Raw genomic sequence first — 20592 nt, forward strand, 5'->3', positions numbered from 1 at the left:
CTGGATAGGTTAACTTCATCTATTGCCCGTCTCACTACACGCCTCTGGGACGTGGAGCCCCGCGAATCATTAAGCAAAGGCGACGGCGAGTGCGCTAACGATACCGTGCCGAGGTGGGCAGGCAGAAGGTTATGGACGAAAGATGCACACCGAGCTTTATACACGGAAGCGATTCACAACACGTCTTGGTGACACGAGGAGTTGATTTTAATGCAAGAGCTCGAACCCATACCGCATTCGGTACTGGGTTTCTCAGCGGAAGCAAAGGCGTCACTGCTTCCTTTTCGTGCAGTTGTGCTTGATCCCTACCTTTGCACGCCTTCCCGTTCGGCGTCAGCTCGTGGCCGGCTGGACAGACGCAGTGGAAGGAGCCCGGCGTGTTGACGCACGTGCCTCCCCGGCACAGTCCTCGGTTGCGCGAGCACTCGTCCACGTCTGCAGTGAAAACGGCATTAGTAGCGCTCGCAAAGTCAATCAAGCTTAAGTACCTGACAGCTGCAGCACGGTTAGCATCCGAATGATTAAAACATCCTGTACGGACCATCGTAAACGTAGGTACGTGCAAGCGCGTGGACAAATTTCCGTGCCGTCCCAGTAGATCGTTCATGGCGAGCGCAACACACGCACCGCTCCACTGGTGTGCGCATTAGCCAAGAGAAACGAACGCATAATTTGATGACAAAATTGACATGGTGTCCAGCCCCTTAGTCGCACTAATTGCTGCCGTCGTGGAAGAAATTCTTCCGTTCTTAACTATCGCTATTACAGGTGCAGTTATAATGGGGTTCGAAGACTCGCTATTGCGTCTCCTTCTAGCACGTCTACCTAAATAGGAGAATGCTAAGGCTACGAGGAGCTTCTATCGGTCGCCTTGTTGCTGACTGTTAGGACCAAGGCTCCCTTTCAATAGAATAAGTGCTCACCGCGGCAGTCTTGCATGTTCATGAAGTCCTCGAAGCCGTCGTGGCACTCGCAGATAAAGGACCCGGGCGTGTTCTTGCACGTGCCGTTGCCACAGACACCGTGGGTGATGCTGCACTCGTCGATATCTGAGTGCAGGTTAAAGACGAGCAGGCGTGATGTAAAAACACAACTAGAATAGTGACAAGTACCTGCACGGACTGTGACCTCCGCTGTTAAGTGTAAAAGAGACAGAGGAAAAACTTAATGGCGAAGGGTTGGGGGAAACAGGAGATCTATTTTCCGATTCTATCATCACTACATCGACGGCGGATGTCACAGTCATTCTCTTCAGTGCGGCGCGTTAACGACAGCTAGAACCCTGACATCGCCGGCAACAGTCGACGACGGCCTTCATACAAGAGTGACTGCTGCTTCTCCAATGCCCTCTTTAAGACGGCGCGCACACCAAGGCCCACGCTACCTATATCCGCTGACCATATCGTCGAACGGCCACGTACCTGTGCAGTTGATGCCCTCCTGGTCGATAGCAAAACCTTGGCTGCAGCCGCAGGTGAAGCCGCCGATGGTGTTCTGGCAGCGGCCGTTCTCGCACAGTCCGGGAAAGTAGAGACACTCGTTTACGTCTGCAATCGCAGAACCGCGATGGTGACTTCCTGATCTTCACCCCCTTTATCATTATTATGATTTTCTCTTTTCATCCTTTAACCTCCTTCCCCCACGTAAGGTTGCAAACCGGACGCGCGTCTGGTTGACTTCTCTACGTTTCCTTCCTTCTTTTTCCCCCTCCTTCCTTCTATTCGACACTCTGCCTTGTAAACCTGCAGATTTTCGGTATCACACTTTAGATTTATATATTCATTTCTACCAAAATTCGATCTTGACGTCTGCCCAATTGATGTATGTCTTAAGTGGTGGTAACATTTCGAAGCCTAAGTTTCGAAGTGGGCGAGACAGTTTTGTAATTCTTTTTAGCTTTCATCCTGTTTCTGTATGCATGGCTGTGATTTTGTGAGTGTGAGCAGTGTACGTGCTCTGTCTCGTCTCTTGACTCATTAACCGTACCAGAGAATGTGACGTCTATGTGTCCAATGTCTCTTCCCGTTGGGCCATAACCAGGTCCCTTAGGACACAGCTCACGATGGGCCTCTGGAAAACAAAGAAACGAAAACAAAGGTTATATAGCGTGTCGTTGGTGCTACAAGTCAGTGGGTGCAGTGTTGAAACAGTGATCTTGCCAATCCCACCGGATAAGCAGCATATCCGACTCTTTTGTACACTTTCTCGCAACTGTATATTACTTTTTTTTGCCTTAGACACGAGATCTCGTTCTATGTTCATTTTTATTATTACTAGCAGCTTCGAAAATTCATAATCGAAGTATATCAGTTCACTTGTTAAGGCTATGACACGTAAAGCCAGCTGCATGGCAGCATTAAGAGTACAATTTATGTTAAACAGCACAAAAACGTGCGTAATAAGAGGCAGTAAGTGAAGATAAATTCTGCGGCGAAGACATCTATCGTATTAATGTTGACTTGTCACAAAAGCAGCGGATACGTTCGATTCGCGGTCTGTCGAAGAAAAAAATTATTGTTTTCTGCTTACGAAATAAAGCATGTTATCCTTACTCTGTTGACTCTTCGCGACTGCATGCGATCTCACCAGTTCCAGGCCGTGGACAGGCCTCGCAGAAGTGACCCCAGGCTTTGCCCAGCGTACAGCAGCAGATGGCCTTCGAGAAGAGTCCAAACATGCCGCTAGAGCAGCGACCGTCCCTGAACGAGGCGTAGCAGACCTCTTCGCGCAAATCTGCACAGAATAACACGGGTGAAACGTTTGCTCAGCTATTCGCATTTTGAATCTTACAAAAAAAAAAAAAAGAAATAGCGCGAGCAGTACGTGTAGCTGCACGACAAACAGACGCAAGTAGCGTCTAGGAATAAGTAGTCGATTTAGGGCACGAACAGACTAGGCCAGAAAACGCCGGAAGATTCATGTTCGGTATGACGTAAGGTAGTAGCGTGTCCCGTTATATGCCTGTTCCGTGTTACATTCGTCGACCGAGCCCGTTACGCCGGGGTGGAAGTTGAGAGAGCGAGAGTGCGAAAGTTAGGTTGACAGTTGCTCTTTCGGGAAGTAACAACCACGGCGGTGTCATAGTGACAACAGAAGAGAGTGAGCGATGAGCTTGGCTAGCTGGCAGAAGTCCTTTGTTCCTGCGCTATGTACAGCACAAAATAACGGGGATGAGATTAATACAAAGCAGGAAGGGTTCGTTTGTGCTTCTTTTCCTGGGCGGAGTTTTTTTCGTGTCCCCGTTAGTTTGTGCTGCACATAGCGCAAATACAATGAATGACGGAGTGAGATGAAGGCAAAGACAGTTTCAGCTGTCTTTGGCATGTAGGTGACACTCGCAGAATGCCGGCATCCACGCCAGTTTTGAGAACGGCACACGACGAATGTGTTTGGGCAAATGAAATTAGAGAAAGCGCTGAATGAAACACCCGAAAAGGCTGACGTACCGACGCATCGCATTCCTGCAGGGTCCAGGGTGAGGCCAGGTGGGCAGTTGCACTGGTAGGAGCCTGGAGTGTTGACGCAGAGACCACCTCCTCGACAGATCCCCGGGTACAGTTCACACTCGTTGATATCTACGAACGTGAATTTTAGAACTGAATGAAGGAATGAACAAAAATACGCAAGCAAGGAGCACGAACTATGAGCATGAACGGAATGGTGCGATACCTGTGTGTCTAACCTGTACTTTCAGTGATAGCTGAAACCAATGGTAATTGGTTAACCAATTGTAATTGATTTTTCAAGCAGTGGCCAGCCTCCGTTTACGGAGCCAAAAAAAAAAAAAGAAGGTTCTCGCATTTTAATGGCTCTCGGTTTTATCCGTCTTTGAAACTGCATGTATGACACAGGTACACGGATAAGTACGGGTGAGCTTGTCGAAATGGCCTTGTGATCTTGAGCACTCCGTTGTAAAATAACACCAACGTTGTACAAAAAGCGCCCATCCCGTTTTTGCGTGTTTACAAATAGAGGAGGTCGTTCTCTTGATGCTCAAACTTGTGCAAATTGTATGTATCCGCACTAGCCGTATAGCGGGAGCAGCGCGGACATCTTGGAAGATGGCGGCCAGGAGTTGACCTCAACGTTCAAGTGAACCATTAAAATGACAGTCACTGACCTGTACACGCGATTCCATCGACGGATGCTTGACCTCGGGGACACTTGTGAGGATCTGAAAGATTGCCTAATTATTGTTTCCCTCTTTTGTTTTTCAAATGTGATACCACATTTCTGAAACACTATAAAGGTAACTTAAACCGAGTCTATAAGCCTAATCTTCCAGAAGGCGATCATGAGGTAAATGTTGGAAGACGACGCCATTTTCATATTCACGAAGTAGCTTTCTGTGACATCGCTTATGCTGGAAGCGATTGGCCTGTGACTGTCGTCCATTATAGGAGACTATGGCTCGTCGAAAATAAAGTAAAATACAGCCCTTGTAGGCATGCCTGGCACGGCAGAATGGACACCGATGCGTAAAATGTCAATATGTTAAAAAACGTCGTGTTGTAATCTCATCTCGTTCGCGGCTCTGGCTCTACAAAGACCCCCCAAAAAAAAGAATTCATTACGAAAAAAATATTAAGAAAAACCTGTAATCTCATTTTCTTTCTCTTGATCTCGGCCCCGGCGACCGCATTCCGATGAGGGCAAAATGCAAAAAAAGCTCGTGTACCATGCAGTGGGTGCGCATTAAATAATCCCAGGATGTCCAAATTTATCTGGTTCACGGAAGAGACGGAGGTGGACGAGGAAGCGGCGATAGCCCTCGCGTTGGCCACTACGGACGCTGAGGTGATAATAAAGCGACTCGGAGGCGACAATACGCAACTACGCTAGCGGTCGGATCTTCCGGGAAGCGGCCCACATTCTCCAAATTCACGACGGCAATATTTGCCGCAAGAACGACAGTTTCGTCGTATGGACACCCGCCCACACGGACCCTCCGCTCCCGGGCAACGAGACGGCCCACGCCGCGGCTTAAGGAGAACTTCAGTTTGACCTAGTTGGGTGTTTACTATATATCATATTGACCGCAAATAAAGACGGGGAAAGCGGGAGAGAACACATAAACAACACGGGCGGTAACATTAAACTGTTTTAAGTTACCGCCCGTGTTGTTTATTTGTTCTCTCCCGCTGTCCCCGTATTTATTTGCGGTCAATATGATATGCTGCTTAAGGAGTTACATGCCGAGCCGCGACGCCCGCCGCCAATTCCGACGTCTCGCCCACCGTGAGAGCGATGGGGAAGTGGACTTGGGCGGGATCGCATAACCACTTTCAAAGGTACCAGACATACCTACAGATTGAACAGATGCAAATACCCACTACCGCACGCCAAACTAAACAAGAAACAGGCGGTTGCCTGGAGGCAGTTACAAACACACACGTATCCGAACCCGGCGATCCTTCACCTCTGCTACCCCGACATTTATTCGTCCGACGACTGGGAAGCGTGCGGAGCCAGGGTGACGCTGCAGCACATGCTGTGGGAATGCGCCGGTAGCGAGCACCAGGAGTCCCCGACGAACGGGGTAGACAAGACAGTCTCGAACCGAGGGGCGCGTTGGGAGGCGGCCTTCCTCCACCACGACCTCGCTGATCAACTGTGGGCCGTCCGGCACGCCGAGGAAGCCGCCCGAGTCCAAGGACTCGAGGCCATCACCTAGGCTGGGGTGCTTACGGCCCCGCCCCGCCCAAATCGCCGGACATTTCGAATAAAGTTTTCACTCACTCCCCCGCTACGGCGAGCCTCATGATCCGATCGTGGTTTTGGCACGCAAACTCCAGAATCTATAATCTAATCATTTTCTTTCGTAGAATTCATGTTTTCCTCCTAAACAAACACCGAGATTGTTCAAGAAGAGGTGACAGTTTACATCTGATAATCTTTGAAGTCTATTGTATAACACCTTCAATGGTCCGCCAGCTGGAAGGGGTTTCGTGAGAAATGCCTTGCATTCAGTTCTAGCGGGGGAAAGTTGTATTTACCTAGTTATGATTCGTATGGTCGTAGTGCACTAAAAGCAAAGCAATGCACTGCTTACGTTCTCGGCATTGTGCACAGTGCACATTCACCGTAGCCTTTGGTTGAGGGGTGCGCACAAGCGAAAAAATAGTCTACTGCCCTCACCCCTGTCTGCTGTGCAGAGCTGGCAGGGGCTCCCCCACGCTTTGCCCACCGAGTTGCAGCACTCTGAGCGTAGCATGGTCCTCTTCACGTCGTTCTCGCATTGGTCGTTCCTGACTGTCAGCCAGCACAGGCCTCGCCGATTGTCTGCCATGACAGGGAGAAACAAAGTGTGAGTGGACGACACAAGTCAAGCGGCACAAAAGAGCTGCGCCAAAAACGCTTTGAGCAGAGGCAACTATCACAGCTCAACTTCGTAGAAATGGGGGCGGTTTCAGAATGTTCATGCACAAGTTATTAAGGTAGCATCCCGAATTAAGAAAAGGTAGGTGCGTAAAGACGCGTGAAAGTACCCAATGGTGTTGCCTCACTAACATCGTCAAAAAAAGTTGAAAGGCGATTCAATTTCTAGCTGGCGTCGATCAAAGACAATATCTTCCTGAGCGAGTTGGGGGCGAAGAGTCACTGCGCACGGCGCCCTACCGCGTCGCCCCTCGTGTGAGGGGAGTAGGATGAGCGTTGGATTGCTTAATTCTTTTTGGCTGCAATATCTTTGGGATCGGCCAACATTTTTAGACTTCACATACCCACGGGAACGGTTGTAGACTGCACTTATCTGCCCACATTTCAGACTGCACTATCTCCGGGATCGGCCCAGAAAAGAGGTTAGCAACACGCATACCCGATACGGAAAAGTAGTGGTAACTCGCCAAGAAAGACATTGTCTTTAAAAATTGCGGCGGAAATCACGGTCTTGTAGCGCAGTTAAATGTAGAGAGAATTTGCCTGGCTGGCGGTTTCACTGACTAGGTTGCTCACTCATCGGCGTAGGGGGAAGGGGGATGAAGGCAGGGTGTCAAGAGACGCATGGTTGTCAGAGCGACAGGCCAAAGCGTGGGTTAGGTCAGCGATGTCAGCCGCCATACTTACCTATGCAGACGTGTCGAGATGCGTCCAATGTCGTGCCTGCCGGGCACTCGCAGCGGTAACTTCCCGGGGTGTTGACACACGTGCCGCTCACGCAGACGTCCTTGCCGGAGCTCAGGCACTCATCCACATCTAAAAATGACACAGTGTAAATGTTTGCTACATGTGGCTTTAATCAGAGCGTCCACTAAGCTTGAGGCGGAAGTCGTAGAAAGCACTAATCCTGGTGGCGTGTTAAAAATGTTGACGGGAGCTAGCACTGCCTAGCGAAGATACCAGGCACCTCGAATCCCGGCACTATAGTGATAATTCTCAGGAAAAAAAAAATATCTTACGTTTACTGAGCTGAATGACCGCAGACGCCGTTGGTCGATTCAACAAACGCCCTATCCTAGGACACCAAGATATATTGGTGACCATGTTAAATCGAATAGTTTTCCTTGCCTTGCCCGTTTTCGTAGGTGGTCAGTGGTCAGTTGTCTATGGTCACTGTTCACACTTGGCAAGGAATACGTTCGTTCGTTCGGTTCGTTCGTTCGTTCGTTCGTTCGTTCGTTCGTTCGTCCGTCCGTCCGTCCGTCCGTCCGCTTCGTTCGTTCGTTCGTTCGTTCGTTCGTTCGTTCGTTCGTTCGTTCGTTCGTTCGTTCGTTCGTTCGTTCGCTCGGTTCGTTCGTTCGTTCGTTCGTTCGTTCGTTCGTTCGTTCGTTCGTTCGTTCGTTCGTTCGTTCGTCCGTCCGTCCGTCCGTCCGTCCGTCCGTCCGTTCGTTCGTTCGTTCGTTCGTTCGTTCGTTCGTTCGTTCGTTCGTTCGTTCGTTCGTTCGTTCGTTCGTTCGTTCGTTCGTTCGTTCGTTCGCTCGCTCGCTCGTACGTACGTACATTGGCAGTCGTCGCCGATAGGGTTCCCACACATTCTTTTTAAATTTGCTTCATCGTTTCAGCAATTATAACTTACAGACAGTGTCCAGCGTAAGAGCAGACATGGTGAAAGGTAGTTCTTTAGGATGAGGTGTCACTCCTTATGCTTCTCACTCCTCTACTACATCATGAATTCCGGCCTGGATTCTCTGATAAAAGAGATGCGAGACAATTCTAGGCCCAGAGGCCAGTATTTGATTTTTAAATTAAAGGCAATTTCACCACCACCACCCGGTTAGATGTCATTAATGAGGTATAATCAGTTTCCATCTTCTTGTTTAGGTGGCTTCACCGCATATAGACAAAGTTTGCAGTGAAGTAAGCTTAACGTGTGGCTGTACGTGTGGTGACAAACTATATACCCTGAAAAAAAGGTCCTACAGTGGAGCAGTCGCCCGCCTTGGCTTCCTGACTAAACTCGCTTATTCCGGCACCACCATCGTCACCACGCCGTGACCGAGCAATGGAAACGGGAGGGACACTTAAATGTCAAGCAGAGTCAAGCAGTGTCAAGCAAAAGGCAATTTTAGCCTTTGCTAGTTTTCTTAAACATAACAGTTTCCATGCCGCTGTGAGTAATCGTACAGATTTGATACGTCTAGCTAAAGGAATGCACGCCCAGAAAACGGTAAGGATGCTGTGCCTAACAAGCGCACAGGGCGCCGGAGGCTTTGCCACACTGAGTGCTGGCTAGAGTGACCCCACTGTCCTGACGAAACAGAGGTCACTATAATAAGCGCGTCTTGCTATTCTCTGAACGTGGATGATCTTTCGTTCAGGAGGTTCCCAAATAGTAATCACCAGCTATGACAAATATGGCATCAGCTTGCACGCTGAAAGCGTAGTGATCGTCGGTGTGAAACGCGGTAAGTGGATTCCACTGACTAAAAGCCCCGGCCGAAAGCGTTTAGTTCAGTGAGATACGTGCTGCGTTACGTTTGTCGTGGCTTTCATTACTATAGACGCTATGTCTTCGGCTGGTGCGATCGCGCGTCTGGTACTATAACTCACTTTTTTCCCATTCACGCATAAAGGGCTGGCAAATCCAAACGTGAAAGACACCTGACACAATCTCGCACAAAGAATCTTGAAAACGAAAAAAGAGCATTCATTCCTAAGACACACTATGCGCCGTATTCGAGGGCAACATGTTGTCCACCCATAATTTTCACCTACACAAGAGCGCGTGTAAGGCACATTTCGCAGGTGTACTTGTATTCTGTACAGGTAAGCAGTGCGCTTGTTTTCCATGCGCTGCTCAGGTGTGGTGAGCAATAATAGGTAACTAGAAGCAGACGTCCCACAGGCGATTACTTGTATCGATTAGTCTAGCGCATGCTGGCACAGCGTGCGCCTTAGCACTAGATTTAGAAGGGTGAAAGCCAGCATGAAAGTATTGCACTTACCTTCGCAGACGCTGGTGTGCGTGTTGTGTCTGTACCCTGTCGGGCACGTGCACTGGTGGCTGCCCGGAGTATTTCGGCATAGGCCGTTTTCGCACAGCATCAAGTTCACCTTGCACTCGTTGATGTCTGCGAAAATCACGTGGTGCAAACACAACTGCTAATTTCCAATACATATTTAGGCTTAGGACTTCACTAAGTTTGCAACAGCCAGATGGAAATTGCCACCTGTTGAGTGCTAGTCACATAGAGCGTTCAAGAGGAGTTCAAGTAACGCGGCTGCCCGACAAGCTAACCAAGTTTCGCTGCCATAAGTAAACCAGAGATGAAAAACAAGACGCTGTTTCTGTTGCGGTGGTTTCAGGTTAGAAGAAAGCAGAATCACGCTGTGGGATTCGGTGGCAATGAGCGAGAGCAGGATACTTCAGCCTATATTAGTGTGAATGGAATTGATCAATTAATTGGCTGTATTTATTAGATACCATGTAGGCTTCTTTCACTGAACAAGTAGCGACATCTTTGTCCAATCGCACACACCCCGAAAAGATTAAATAGATGACTGTTGAAGGCACTGAGCAAATGTAGGAAACAAGTTAGGGGAGGTCAAGTAGGCGCAATGTCTTGCAATAATAGGTGTTATCCCTTCGCGATATGAAAAAAAAAAAATTCAGTGCCCTTCCACTGTGTGAAGGAGGATCACCAGCGTGCTGTGTACGTAGGCCCCTTAATGGCGAACTGCACCTCCGCCACGAGTCGGCCAAGCATTGCACAATCTTCGGGATCGGCCCACGTATGGCTTAACGCCTGCTTCACCTCCGCCGCGGGTCGGCACGGCATAGCACTATCTCTGAGATCGGCCCACGTATGGGGAGTATTTTTTTTTTTTTTTTTGCTTACAACGAAGACACGAAAATTTCCTTGGATGGTAGAGGCATACAGCTTCGCTGTAAATAGTACTGAAGGAAACGATATAAATCATATAAACTATGAGCAGTGAAAGCTTTCGCACGTCAACCGTCCTTCTCTCAGTGCAACATTGTGTTCCAAATAGGCCCCATGTCCAGTCACAGCCGTCACCATGGCGGCATTTGCTTGTCTATTAGTTAAGGGGAGCTTATTTTGTGATAGTTTCTTACAGTGTAACCCTAGTAATATCTATAGTGCTCTAAGAAACATGCGACAAACTCACGTTGATATATTAGGGCACTAATCTTGTATTTGCATGTTCACCGTGTATTACTACTGCTGTAGGAGTGATTGCAATGCCATATCTCCTCGCACCAAACGATTTCCAAAGGAAAGTAAAAAAAAAAGCACGTTCTTGTTTACATGCCACAACATCTTTCCAGAGGTCATTAGCCGGCGCGGAAGACTCTTGCTACAATGTGTCGCGGTTCTGTCGACAGTTTTCAGAGCAGTAACTGCTAATCGTAGAGTCGGAACGCAGGACGTCTGCTGGAAAACAAACATTCGGAAGCGCACTTACCTTCGCAGATCTTCCCTGTGCTGTCAACTTTATATCCTGGATTGCAGATGCAACGGTAGCTTCCTCTTAGGTTTTCGCACGCTCCGTTGGGGCAGATGTTCGGGTACACCCAGCATTCATTAATATCTGCGGAGGCATAAACACGTGGTCGTGTATATTGATATTTTATGTCGTTATGCAATACAACCTTGAGAAATAATTTTGCCTTAACAACAGAAAATTTGTCAAGGACACTGAATTGGGGAGAAAATTACTAAGTGAGCCTCTTACCTCCCTGATATCCCCTTTCCCGGTGCTTGCTCCCCCTTTCCCCCAATTCTGACAGCTGTTCTGGTATCATTAGCCTACGCTAGAAGGTTTCAGATCGGACCCCAAATTTCCCTCTCATTAGTTTGCTTTGTTTATTTTTTTATAAACAACTAGTTACATACTCGCACATTGCGCACATTGATGTCTTGCGGGGAGAATTCTTGAAAAACGTGTCACACGTTTATTAATGATATTAACCATGCTTGCCGATCAGGGTCCCTGCTCACAAAACATATCTTACGTAAGTGCCGTCCGCGATTGGCCATCGCAGCGGCGACTGCCCGATTATAACTCCCACCGTTACTGCGAGCCGCGGGCGCCCGCACTCCGGTCAAAGAGGAGATGCTCTTACGTAAGACAGGTTTTTTGTGAATGCTGGTCCAGGCTTCAGTTTACAGCCTTTGAGCTCGAGAGGTACACGTATATTTCTGGGTGCCTCGGAATAGAATCACAAAAAAGCGATGTAGTGAAATGCTATAAACTTTGCAGTAAACATTCCTTATCGACATCCATAAAAGATACGTATTACCTGATCGCTTGTTCAAACGGCAGCGCTTTCGCCTAGCAGAGCTTCAGCAGTGAAGTACGACGTTTAGTGAGCGCAATGCGACCGTAGAAAAATACAAGCTGCGTTAAGGAGAGAGAGAGAGAAAGAGAGAAGTTTAGTGATACGAAATGCAGAGGCCGGCGGGGAGTACACTGCTCTAGCCAGCTCCACTGCACTGGAGAAAGGGAACGGTGTAAAAAAAAAATAAAGGAGCATGAACGGTGACGATGACGACAGAAGAAAGATGCATTAGGGAGCCTTCACGCGAGTCTTTCATGCTGCATGCAACCAAAGGGATCTCTGATGGTAACCAAGAACGCCAACAGTAAACACGGACGTCAACTTGGCACATGCGTTTTAGCGACCGAGGGCCGCCTTTGGTCTGGCGGTTATGGTGGTGCAGCGAAGTGGGCGGCCGCAGCCGCAGGCGACCCTTCGCACGCACCTTCCCCGTCGATGCCGGTGCCGGTACCGTTGGGGCAGAGGCGCGAGTACTCGATGCTGCCGGGCTGCGGACAGGGCGTGCACTGGCTTCCCCAGGCGGCCACAGATGGACCTTGGTGTTGGGCGGCGCAGCAGCACGCCGACTTCTTGACGGGCATCGGAGAAGGCTGCCCACATTCGCCGCTCCTGTACCACGAGTAGCAGTAGTCGCGCCGGGAATCTGCAGCCAAGAGTTACTCCATTAATCAGTTTGGCTGACAAAGTCAGGACTTCGACAATGCTGCAGGCGAAAGGTGACACTAGTAGTGTTGCTAGGCCTCTAGCAAAAATCGACCTACCAACAAGAAAAATGTAAGTTTGCTTGAAACGTTGAAAAAGAAAAGTTCGATGCAAAGCAAATATGGCCGCAGATCGTATATTGTCTGTATATTGTCTAAATACGTCTGAACATGTATGAAAAGATGCGCCCCTTACCGATGCAGGATCTTCCGCCGGGCCCCAGGCTGTAGCCGTTGTCGCAAATGCAACGGAAGCTGCCCACCGTGTTCTCGCAGCGCCCGTTTCCGCACGCGTTGTCGAGCTCCCGACACTCGTCGATGTCTGCAGCATGCGCACATGGATCTTTTACGCTCCCTTCGTTACACCCCGCTTGTGCGAGTGGCAGTGCGAAGGACAGAACAGTGCTGCTATGAGACGAGTCCGCCAGAAATCCGCGAGGTGGAGGAAGATTACGTAAACGAAAGTTGGCGTCGACACGAAATAAACTCGTACTACAAAAGCAAAGCTTCACAGTTGAAAAAAAAAATATTTGTTCTGATCAGTTCAATTGTGTGAGCACTGAAGAGGTGCTGTATTCAATTCTCAGACCGCTACAAAATTTTCAACTACGTTTTATTTTTAAACGCACATGTGCTTTTTAACCAGAGCTGACGTCGGCTGGACCAGACTCCGAGAATTCTGATTCCCGCGAGACTGCGTGAAAGGCTACAGTCGTTGTCAGTTGCCTCCCCATTGCTTGTACAGCCAGGTCATTTTCGTATTTTCTCTTCTTTTTCCATCTTTCCTGCCCTTTCTCCTTCTCCCAGTGCCGAGTAGCCAGCTGGGCATTTACTCTGGTTAACCTCTCTGCCTTTCGTCTCCTATTTCGCCCTCTCTCCTTTTATTTATTTCTCAGGAACACTTGCGTATAAGTTTTCTTTGTAGCCTATACAAACTACACTCGGGCGGCGGACGCCAACCCACCTTTTACGAAAGTTGCTGTGCAGTTTCTCTCAGTGCAGTTGCAACTCGCAAGTATTGCGGGAGACAAAGCGAAAGCCGACAGTTTTTATCTAATTTAGCGTCGTCTTTTTATCATCGTTGCACACTTACCGATGCAGTGATGATGGTCGAAGGACTCTTTAAAACCCGCGTTGCAGCGGCACTTGACCCCTCCCATTATATTCACGCATATGCCGTTGCGACACATGTCAGTTGTCTCGCACTCGTTGATATCTGAAATTTGAAAGTAAGTGTCGAGCGTTACTTGCTGACGACGGAAAGAAAGCACAGTGGTATAACTCGACCTTTATATGCACTACGTGACCAATGTTTAAAAGTGTCATGGCAGAACATACTGACACCGACGGATCCAGGGGGGGGGGGGGCAGTGGGGTGTGCAGGGAGGAAAGCCGGGATACGTCCCCCCTCCGCCCCCCCTCTTTGACAAAACTGAGCATTTGTCACTGCTATATCGATAAGCCGAAAATTGCCTTTTTTTACCTCTCGTTCGCTGCCTAGAAATATATGCACGACAACTGGTCAAAGTGGCACTTCCGGACTTAATTTCCAAAGTGAATCAGCAGACAGTATTGTTACTATCTGTAGTGTAACTACTAAAGAAGCATTGAATGTCGCAGAAAAACTGCGTTGCTGATTGACACATCGGAAAATACCTCGTCAAGTGCTCACCTACACAGAATTGCCCGTCCTGTGACCAGATGTAGCCGTTGCTGCAAGTACAGCGGTAACTTCCAGGAGTGTTCTCACATACGCCACCTCGGAGGCAGATCTGGCTGTTCTCGGCACATTCGTTGATATCTGGGCACCAGACAAGCACTCGTTAGATTAAATTGCAGGAGAAAAGCACATTGCAATGAGGGTTCGGGGGATGTCGTGGATAAACAATGGCACCGACGAAGGTCCTCGTCAGCCGTGTCTGTGCTCTGGTATGAATGATGTTAAAACTTATGCGCTCGCTGCTCGTAGTGAATTGCCAGTCTGATCCCGTCCATCTGTCGCATCGCTTTCTTTTTGTACAGTCGTTCGTTCGTTCGTTCGCATGCTCCAAAAGATAGTGGCTGAGTGAAGCAGTCGATCAAAGTGAGATAAAATTCAGGTAAGATAACTATTAAGCCATAAATGAACTAGTCGTAATGCATTCACAGTTACAAAACAGTCTTGTCTTTGAGAGAGACATATGCAGGTTTGTACTCCTTGTGATCGTATCATTCAAGACATTGTTCAAGTACACTTCACTACATTCACTTACGGTATGCAACGCTGCTCACTCACCGATGCAAGCGTGACCGCTGGGTGACAACGTAAATCCGGGGTTGCACACGCACTTGTACGATCCTTCCATGTTGACGCAGCGTCCGTTGCCGCACATGCCGCTCTCCGTGCACTCGTCGCGATCTGCGCAACAGTGGGCGCGTTTTTCACTTTCCGGTTTACCGTCACCTCATGGGTGCCCACGCTTCACGATGAGCACGACTTTCATTCTATGAAACCCAATATCAGAAAGATTCGCTCACGCAGTTCCTCACGGCGCGAGCTGGAGTAAAATCGCGCGCGCACAGCGTTCATTTTTTCTTCATGCACAAATATTTCGGAAACTCATTGCGCACAATTTTATGTAATCCGCGACTCCGAAAAGCAATGAAACTCGTTGAATTCGTAATCCTCGGCATCGTTTAAGAGAGTTGACATGTCGACGCATTAAGTTTTCTTCGTATAAATGGGAACTTCGGAACGGCGTTTTGTCTGCGTTTGCTTTTACGTAGTCTACCTTGTTGTTCAACAATACCTTTTCGTGCACTTCTGCAACTTATGTGACGGCGTCGTTTGCGTACGCGTGCTGCAGACCGCAAAGCGTTCTCTCACCGCTGCATTGCTTGCCGTCAGGAGTGGTGTCGAATCCAGGCGGGCAGAGGCAGCGGAAGCTGCCCGCTGTGTTGACGCATCTTCCCAGGGAGCAGTAGCTGTCATCCTTGCACTCATCAACGTCTGCGGTAGGACAGAACGGCGTTACTTTCACAACATTACGGGTTAAAACTTGCCTTATCAAAAGCAGCAGCATGTCTTATTATGCACGACCAGCTTTGCACGTAATACGTTGAAGCCAAAAAATGGATTAGCACGGCGGAACGAATCGCTCAATCACGAATGCGGTCAAGCGTGATGTGGCCGAGTTACAAACTGCCACGCCGTGCGCAAAGCTTGTCTGGAGCGCACTTCTTGCAAGACGTGATCCGGTGCCACCGAACCACGCCGCTCTTGTTCGCAGAATAGGTTGGTGATTTAGTTCGTCGAGTGAATTCAATTTGAGTTACATCAGCGCGCTGCTGCATACTGGAGAAAGAGTGCAGCCAAGCGGACGTTAAGGCGAGTAGCTCACGTCATAACTTTAGGCATGTACCTGCAGTGACTGTGTCAACATTGCTTCGAGTGGCACAGGGTGTTGGGTGGCACAGGAGCCACCCAATATACTACACTAGCTCCAAACGAAAATTTTCTCCAAACGAAAATCCCAGCCTATTTTCTGAATAGGCTGGGATTTCCGTGACCTATCGCTGCTCGAATATCTAGCCGGAAATGAACAGGCAAAACGACTTGCGCGAGAGACGCCACTGAGGCACAAAAATGCCGGCCAACAAGACAAGCGCACCCACATTCACACGGCGCAGTAGGTGTGTTGAGGGTGGAAAAAAACATCGTTGTTCAGACTGGTAGATTTAGGAGAGTCCCAAGGTAGCCTTCGACTGTTGGCAGTGCGGCGCCACGGGCGACAGCGCCCGTGCTTTCCGTCAAACAAGACCCTCCTCAAAAGAGTCGACATCCGTTTGATTTGCTCGTGCCGCCAGGAAGGCGTTCTCTCTTTGCGCACCGAAACGCGAGGAGGAAGCGAGAGCAGCGCACGCTTTCGGGTGGCAGTGGCGCTGCTTCGCGACACTGCGGGTGTGGTGTGCACCCGTGCGCACACACGGCTTCTCGCGTTACGTGCAAACACTGCACAGGCGCGGAGACAAGCGACGGGCGGGCGAACGTAGCGCTACGCGCATGCGCGAGCACTGGCGGTATGGACTGACCTTTGCAGCTCTTGCGGTCGGACGCGGGCTCGAAGCCGGCGTCGCACTCGCAGTGATATCCCGTGTGCGTGTTGACGCAGCGGCCGTTCTCGCAGAGGCCAGGTCTCAGGTCGCACTCGTTGAAGGGCATCTTATCCGGCGATCTGCAGAGATGTTTATATTGAGCTGCGTGCAAGAACAGAGAGAAACGGGGAAAACGCGTCAGCCGTGTCAGGATAACCACTTCTTTTCATTTGTGGACATTGCATTTGCGCCATCGATCCTGCCAAAACGCGTTCATCAACAGGTTATACATGTTAAGTCCAGTGCAACACAACGGGCTCACTGAGGGATTTTCGATAATGGCAGCTTGGCACTCGTCGGCCGAATCATTGCTTACGGTATACTTACTATGCGTGCCGTAGCAACGAAGGCGAAGTTCGCCAGCGTGGCTCGCCGTTCTACGACTTGAGTACGAGCACACTGGATACGCAAGCTGAATGCCCATGGTGACCATTTAGTAATTGCCAGCACGGAGTATTCAGAACTAGTGCGGCTTAGAGAGCGCGCTAAACGCTGCTCTCATTCGCAATACCAACTCGAGGCGGGAAAGTCAAGACCAATCTCACCGCAAGCCTCACCATGCCGCCACTACGGCGCAGGCAGAAGACAGTTGCAGGGTTTGGCAGAGAGAAAGGCAAGTTGGAACAGTTTATCGGTTTAAAGATCTGGCAGTAATTATTTTTTGGTTACGCGCTCAAACGCGTATACATGGCGGCAACAACAACAAAAATAATCTCAGGATTACTGCATAATGCATGTATAATAAACATTGCCAAAATGGTTACATTTTTTTTTCATTCCTGCGAATACTTACATTCACCTTTGTCTATATTCTTTTACTGAGTTGTCTAATTCTGTTCAGTGTATTTTCCCATTCTTTCTTGTTTGATTATGCGTTCTAGAGTTGTGTTGTCTAAATCGATCTTGTAATCGTATACTTATGCATTAGTTTACGTTTGATTATTTTCTCTGCTCCTTGTATATTTTTGGATACATCACTAAATAACCAAGGGTCCCATTACAGTCGTTGACTATGGGACCCTTGCATGTATGTTCTTATCCAAATTTGTAAACTTTAAGTGAGCTTAGTAATAAACGTTCTAAACAAGCAAAAATCGCGGAACTATGCAATACCAACATATTTTTAGCAGAATTTGATCGTTCCTCTCTCTCTGGTACTGTCGTGTCGGTACCTTGCTGTCTTAAAGGGAAGCTGAAAGGTTTTCCAGAAGAAATGAGTGAACATCTGTACATAATAGTTTTCAACCCTCCGAATTCGAATATCGTATCGAAATTGAGCGAAAGAAAGCGCAAACATATTTTATTTCGACGAAAAGTGCAGCAGCGGACACGCCCAGCTCGCGCGTCTCGTTTCCGCCTGTGATTGGTCGGGCGCCTCGTGACGTCAACACTAGTGTTCGTCCGAACCGACCGCTGCCGCTACACATGAAACGCGGTGCCAGGTAGTTTGGTGCTGTTTTTCTGAGACGGTTTTCCTGAGACGGTTTTTCTGAGGAGTTCGCCGTTACCCCCCTACATGTACGAGCCGATTGCGAAGAGCCGGCCTCTCGAAGAAGCAAACGATGCTGGTGCGAGCAGTGCTTTCGACGCGAATGAAAGCGAAGTCTTGGGATCTCCTCGTGCTGGAAATGCTCTTTGGTGAGTATGTTTTTTGCAAAGCGATCTAGTGATCTCGCCGATCTTTCGCCGATCTAGTGAGCTCGTTTCCTGTCAACCAACTGTAGTGTTGTGTTCCTGCATGCCTCCTCGTGGAACGTAAGCGGGGAAGCGATCGTCGGCATTTGTGCGCTGTCCAAAGCTGTCGGCAATTTACAAAGACGGTTCAAACGCGTGAAAAGCTTCCCGGTTCATGCAGTACGTGTAGTGACCTTCATCTGTGCGCCATCCGCACACTACTCGTAACCGAAGTCGTAAAGGCGGCGAATTCCGTCGGCTACGTGAAACGGTCGGTTTCTCGCTGTGCTTTGTTACTTATTTTGTTACTTATAGCACACTTTCTGTTTGGGCCTGGTTGTGATCAGCAGTTATGTATTAAACAACGTCCACTCTGCCACACCACCCTCCCTCTTCCACAGGCACCATGTGCTTCAAGCATATTGGACCGTCAACGCAGTTATACTTGCACGCACGACTGCCCTCAAAGCATCAGCTCTCCCACGAGCTATAGAATGTGGAAGGGTCTCTGGATAACGTTGTCAACATCCGTGACCCTGATAAATTTCGAATTGAAGTATCTGTCTTAATTTTATATTTGTGGTATTCCGTTCTTATCTGATCACTGCGTAATTTTGTTGTGTTTTTTCCAGTTTTAATCCCCTATTTCTGTTGATTCGACCTCACCTAATCACCATATCGCTTAGTTGAGTTTTTTACTTTCATGTTCTTAGTTGCAGCTTGCTACTTTCTCTTTAATTTTATGTGTCCACACACGACAAACGCATGTGTCTGTGCGTTGGTCGCCTGTGAGAGGGGTTGTACCCCTCTCACGCAATACTTTAACACTGGAGCATGTGAGGTACTTTAAACAAACAAACAAACAAACAAACAAACATGATAAGAAGAAACAGAAAAATTTAGCTTGTTGTGCTAAGAGGCGGTACTTTGAACCATGACGGAAAGGGCTCACGAGACAGGGAAAGCGGGGTGTCGGCCTACCTGTTCCGTTTCGCGGGCACTGTTGGCAGGGCGTTCCCCAGCCGCGGATTCTGGATGAATCCTTGCAACAGCACTCAAATTTTGTCAGCTTCACAGCAAGTGGACTCCGGCAGTGGCCTTGGCCGCCGAATTCCGTGTAGCAGTGGTCCTGGCTCGTGTCTGCAATCGCAGCGGCCATATTGTGCGAGGTATAAACGACACCGAGTTCCAGAGATCAGGGGACATATTCTGCGACGATCCATATTGGCGATACTATCGCCTTGGCCATCACGCGCGCGCTGATTGGCTGTTTGAGCATTACACCATCCGATTTTGCTCAATCAGCCAATTAGCGCACCCCTGATGGCGATACTATCGTCGAGGCGACACCGTCGCCGACAGTGATCGTCGCAGAATAAATACCCTGGATATGACTCGGGGACGGAGTTACCGCCACCCACACAAGTTGAAGACTAACGCTGCAGTTCGAACGCTTTGGGAGTTCCGCCGCAATTATTCTAGAAAATAGGCCGCCTGGCATGAAAAAAATGAGCAGCAACAGCTCTTATGTGTACAATCAGTCTCCATAAAGTATTATTAATCAAACTGTGGGCACAAACCCATAATATCAAGGATTAGGCTCTGAAAGATCTAGAAGCTAGTGCTAACTTTTAACTTCGTTGATCAATTTTCTTATGTCCATCTTTATATAACTGTAGCTGTTTGTCGCTATCTGGAGAATTCACTGTGTGATGTCGGTCACAACATAATCTGTTTTGGAGAGCACTCCGACAGAGAAGGAAACACGTAGCTGGGTTTCTTAAACCGCAAATCCAGTCATGACTTACGAAAAGTTATGCCGCATAGAAACTTATGCGAGTCACAGTTCGTCTTCAAGTGTCATGAGACCGCAATGAACAGCGCGTGGCAACTCTTGAAACTATATGTGAGCGCTTTTCGCCGATGGCCTCCTCTCCTTTTGCGGCGAGCGGGTCATGGCGGCGAATGGCAATGCATGCTGTAAATCGCGTAGTCCCATCTTACCGAGGCAGGCCTTCCTGTCTTGGCTCGGCACGGTACCCGCGCTGCAGATGCAATGGTAGCTGCCGTCAGCGTTGACGCAATGTCCACCGTTGCATATCTCCAAGTCCTGGGCGCACTCGTTCACGTCTGCAGAAGTACATTTAGTCACAAGGAGCGAGTGATACCGTTCTAGGGGTCTCGTTGCATCGATCGGTTTGGAGAAACAGCGTTGAAAAGAGAAAATACGATATAAATATGGAAAGCCGGAGTACATAAGCGAACTATTAAATGACGAGTGCGGTGTTCTCGAAAGGTGTGACCTATACTTCCTTGCCTCTCTGTACTAATAGGTTGCGC

The 20592-nt window shown here is 48.8% G+C and overlaps 1 protein-coding gene across 3 annotated transcripts in view; it reads right to left on the bottom strand.

The window, feature by feature from the left end:
- Window positions 1-20592, bottom strand: part of LOC142571847 (fibrillin-1-like) — a 114016-nt gene that overhangs the window by 56472 nt on the left and 36952 nt on the right. For 2 of the 3 annotated variants that reach the window (XM_075680502.1, XM_075680501.1), the window contains exons 7-26: window positions 20257-20382; window positions 19234-19392; window positions 16516-16680; window positions 15311-15433; window positions 14720-14842; window positions 14117-14245; window positions 13538-13660; window positions 12641-12766; window positions 12168-12386; window positions 10867-10992; window positions 9384-9509; window positions 7066-7194; window positions 6139-6282; window positions 4121-4174; window positions 3447-3575; window positions 2587-2733; window positions 1987-2070; window positions 1422-1547; window positions 924-1049; window positions 310-435 (exon numbers count right to left, since the gene is read on the bottom strand). In XM_075680502.1, coding sequence (XP_075536617.1) covers window positions 310-435; window positions 924-1049; window positions 1422-1547; window positions 1987-2070; window positions 2587-2733; window positions 3447-3575; window positions 4121-4174; window positions 6139-6282; window positions 7066-7194; window positions 9384-9509; window positions 10867-10992; window positions 12168-12386; window positions 12641-12766; window positions 13538-13660; window positions 14117-14245; window positions 14720-14842; window positions 15311-15433; window positions 16516-16680; window positions 19234-19392; window positions 20257-20382 — 2610 coding nt within the window. Of the gene's footprint in view, window positions 1-309; window positions 436-923; window positions 1050-1421; window positions 1548-1986; window positions 2071-2586; window positions 2734-3446; window positions 3576-4120; window positions 4175-6138; window positions 6283-7065; window positions 7195-9383; window positions 9510-10866; window positions 10993-12167; window positions 12387-12640; window positions 12767-13537; window positions 13661-14116; window positions 14246-14719; window positions 14843-15310; window positions 15434-16515; window positions 16681-19233; window positions 19393-20256; window positions 20383-20592 lie in introns of those variants that run through there. The other variant, XM_075680503.1, reaches the window with a different exon arrangement.

Source organism: Dermacentor variabilis, chromosome 2 (assembly GCF_050947875.1).
Source record: "Dermacentor variabilis isolate Ectoservices chromosome 2, ASM5094787v1, whole genome shotgun sequence".
NCBI classification, from domain to species: domain Eukaryota; kingdom Metazoa; phylum Arthropoda; class Arachnida; order Ixodida; family Ixodidae; genus Dermacentor; species Dermacentor variabilis.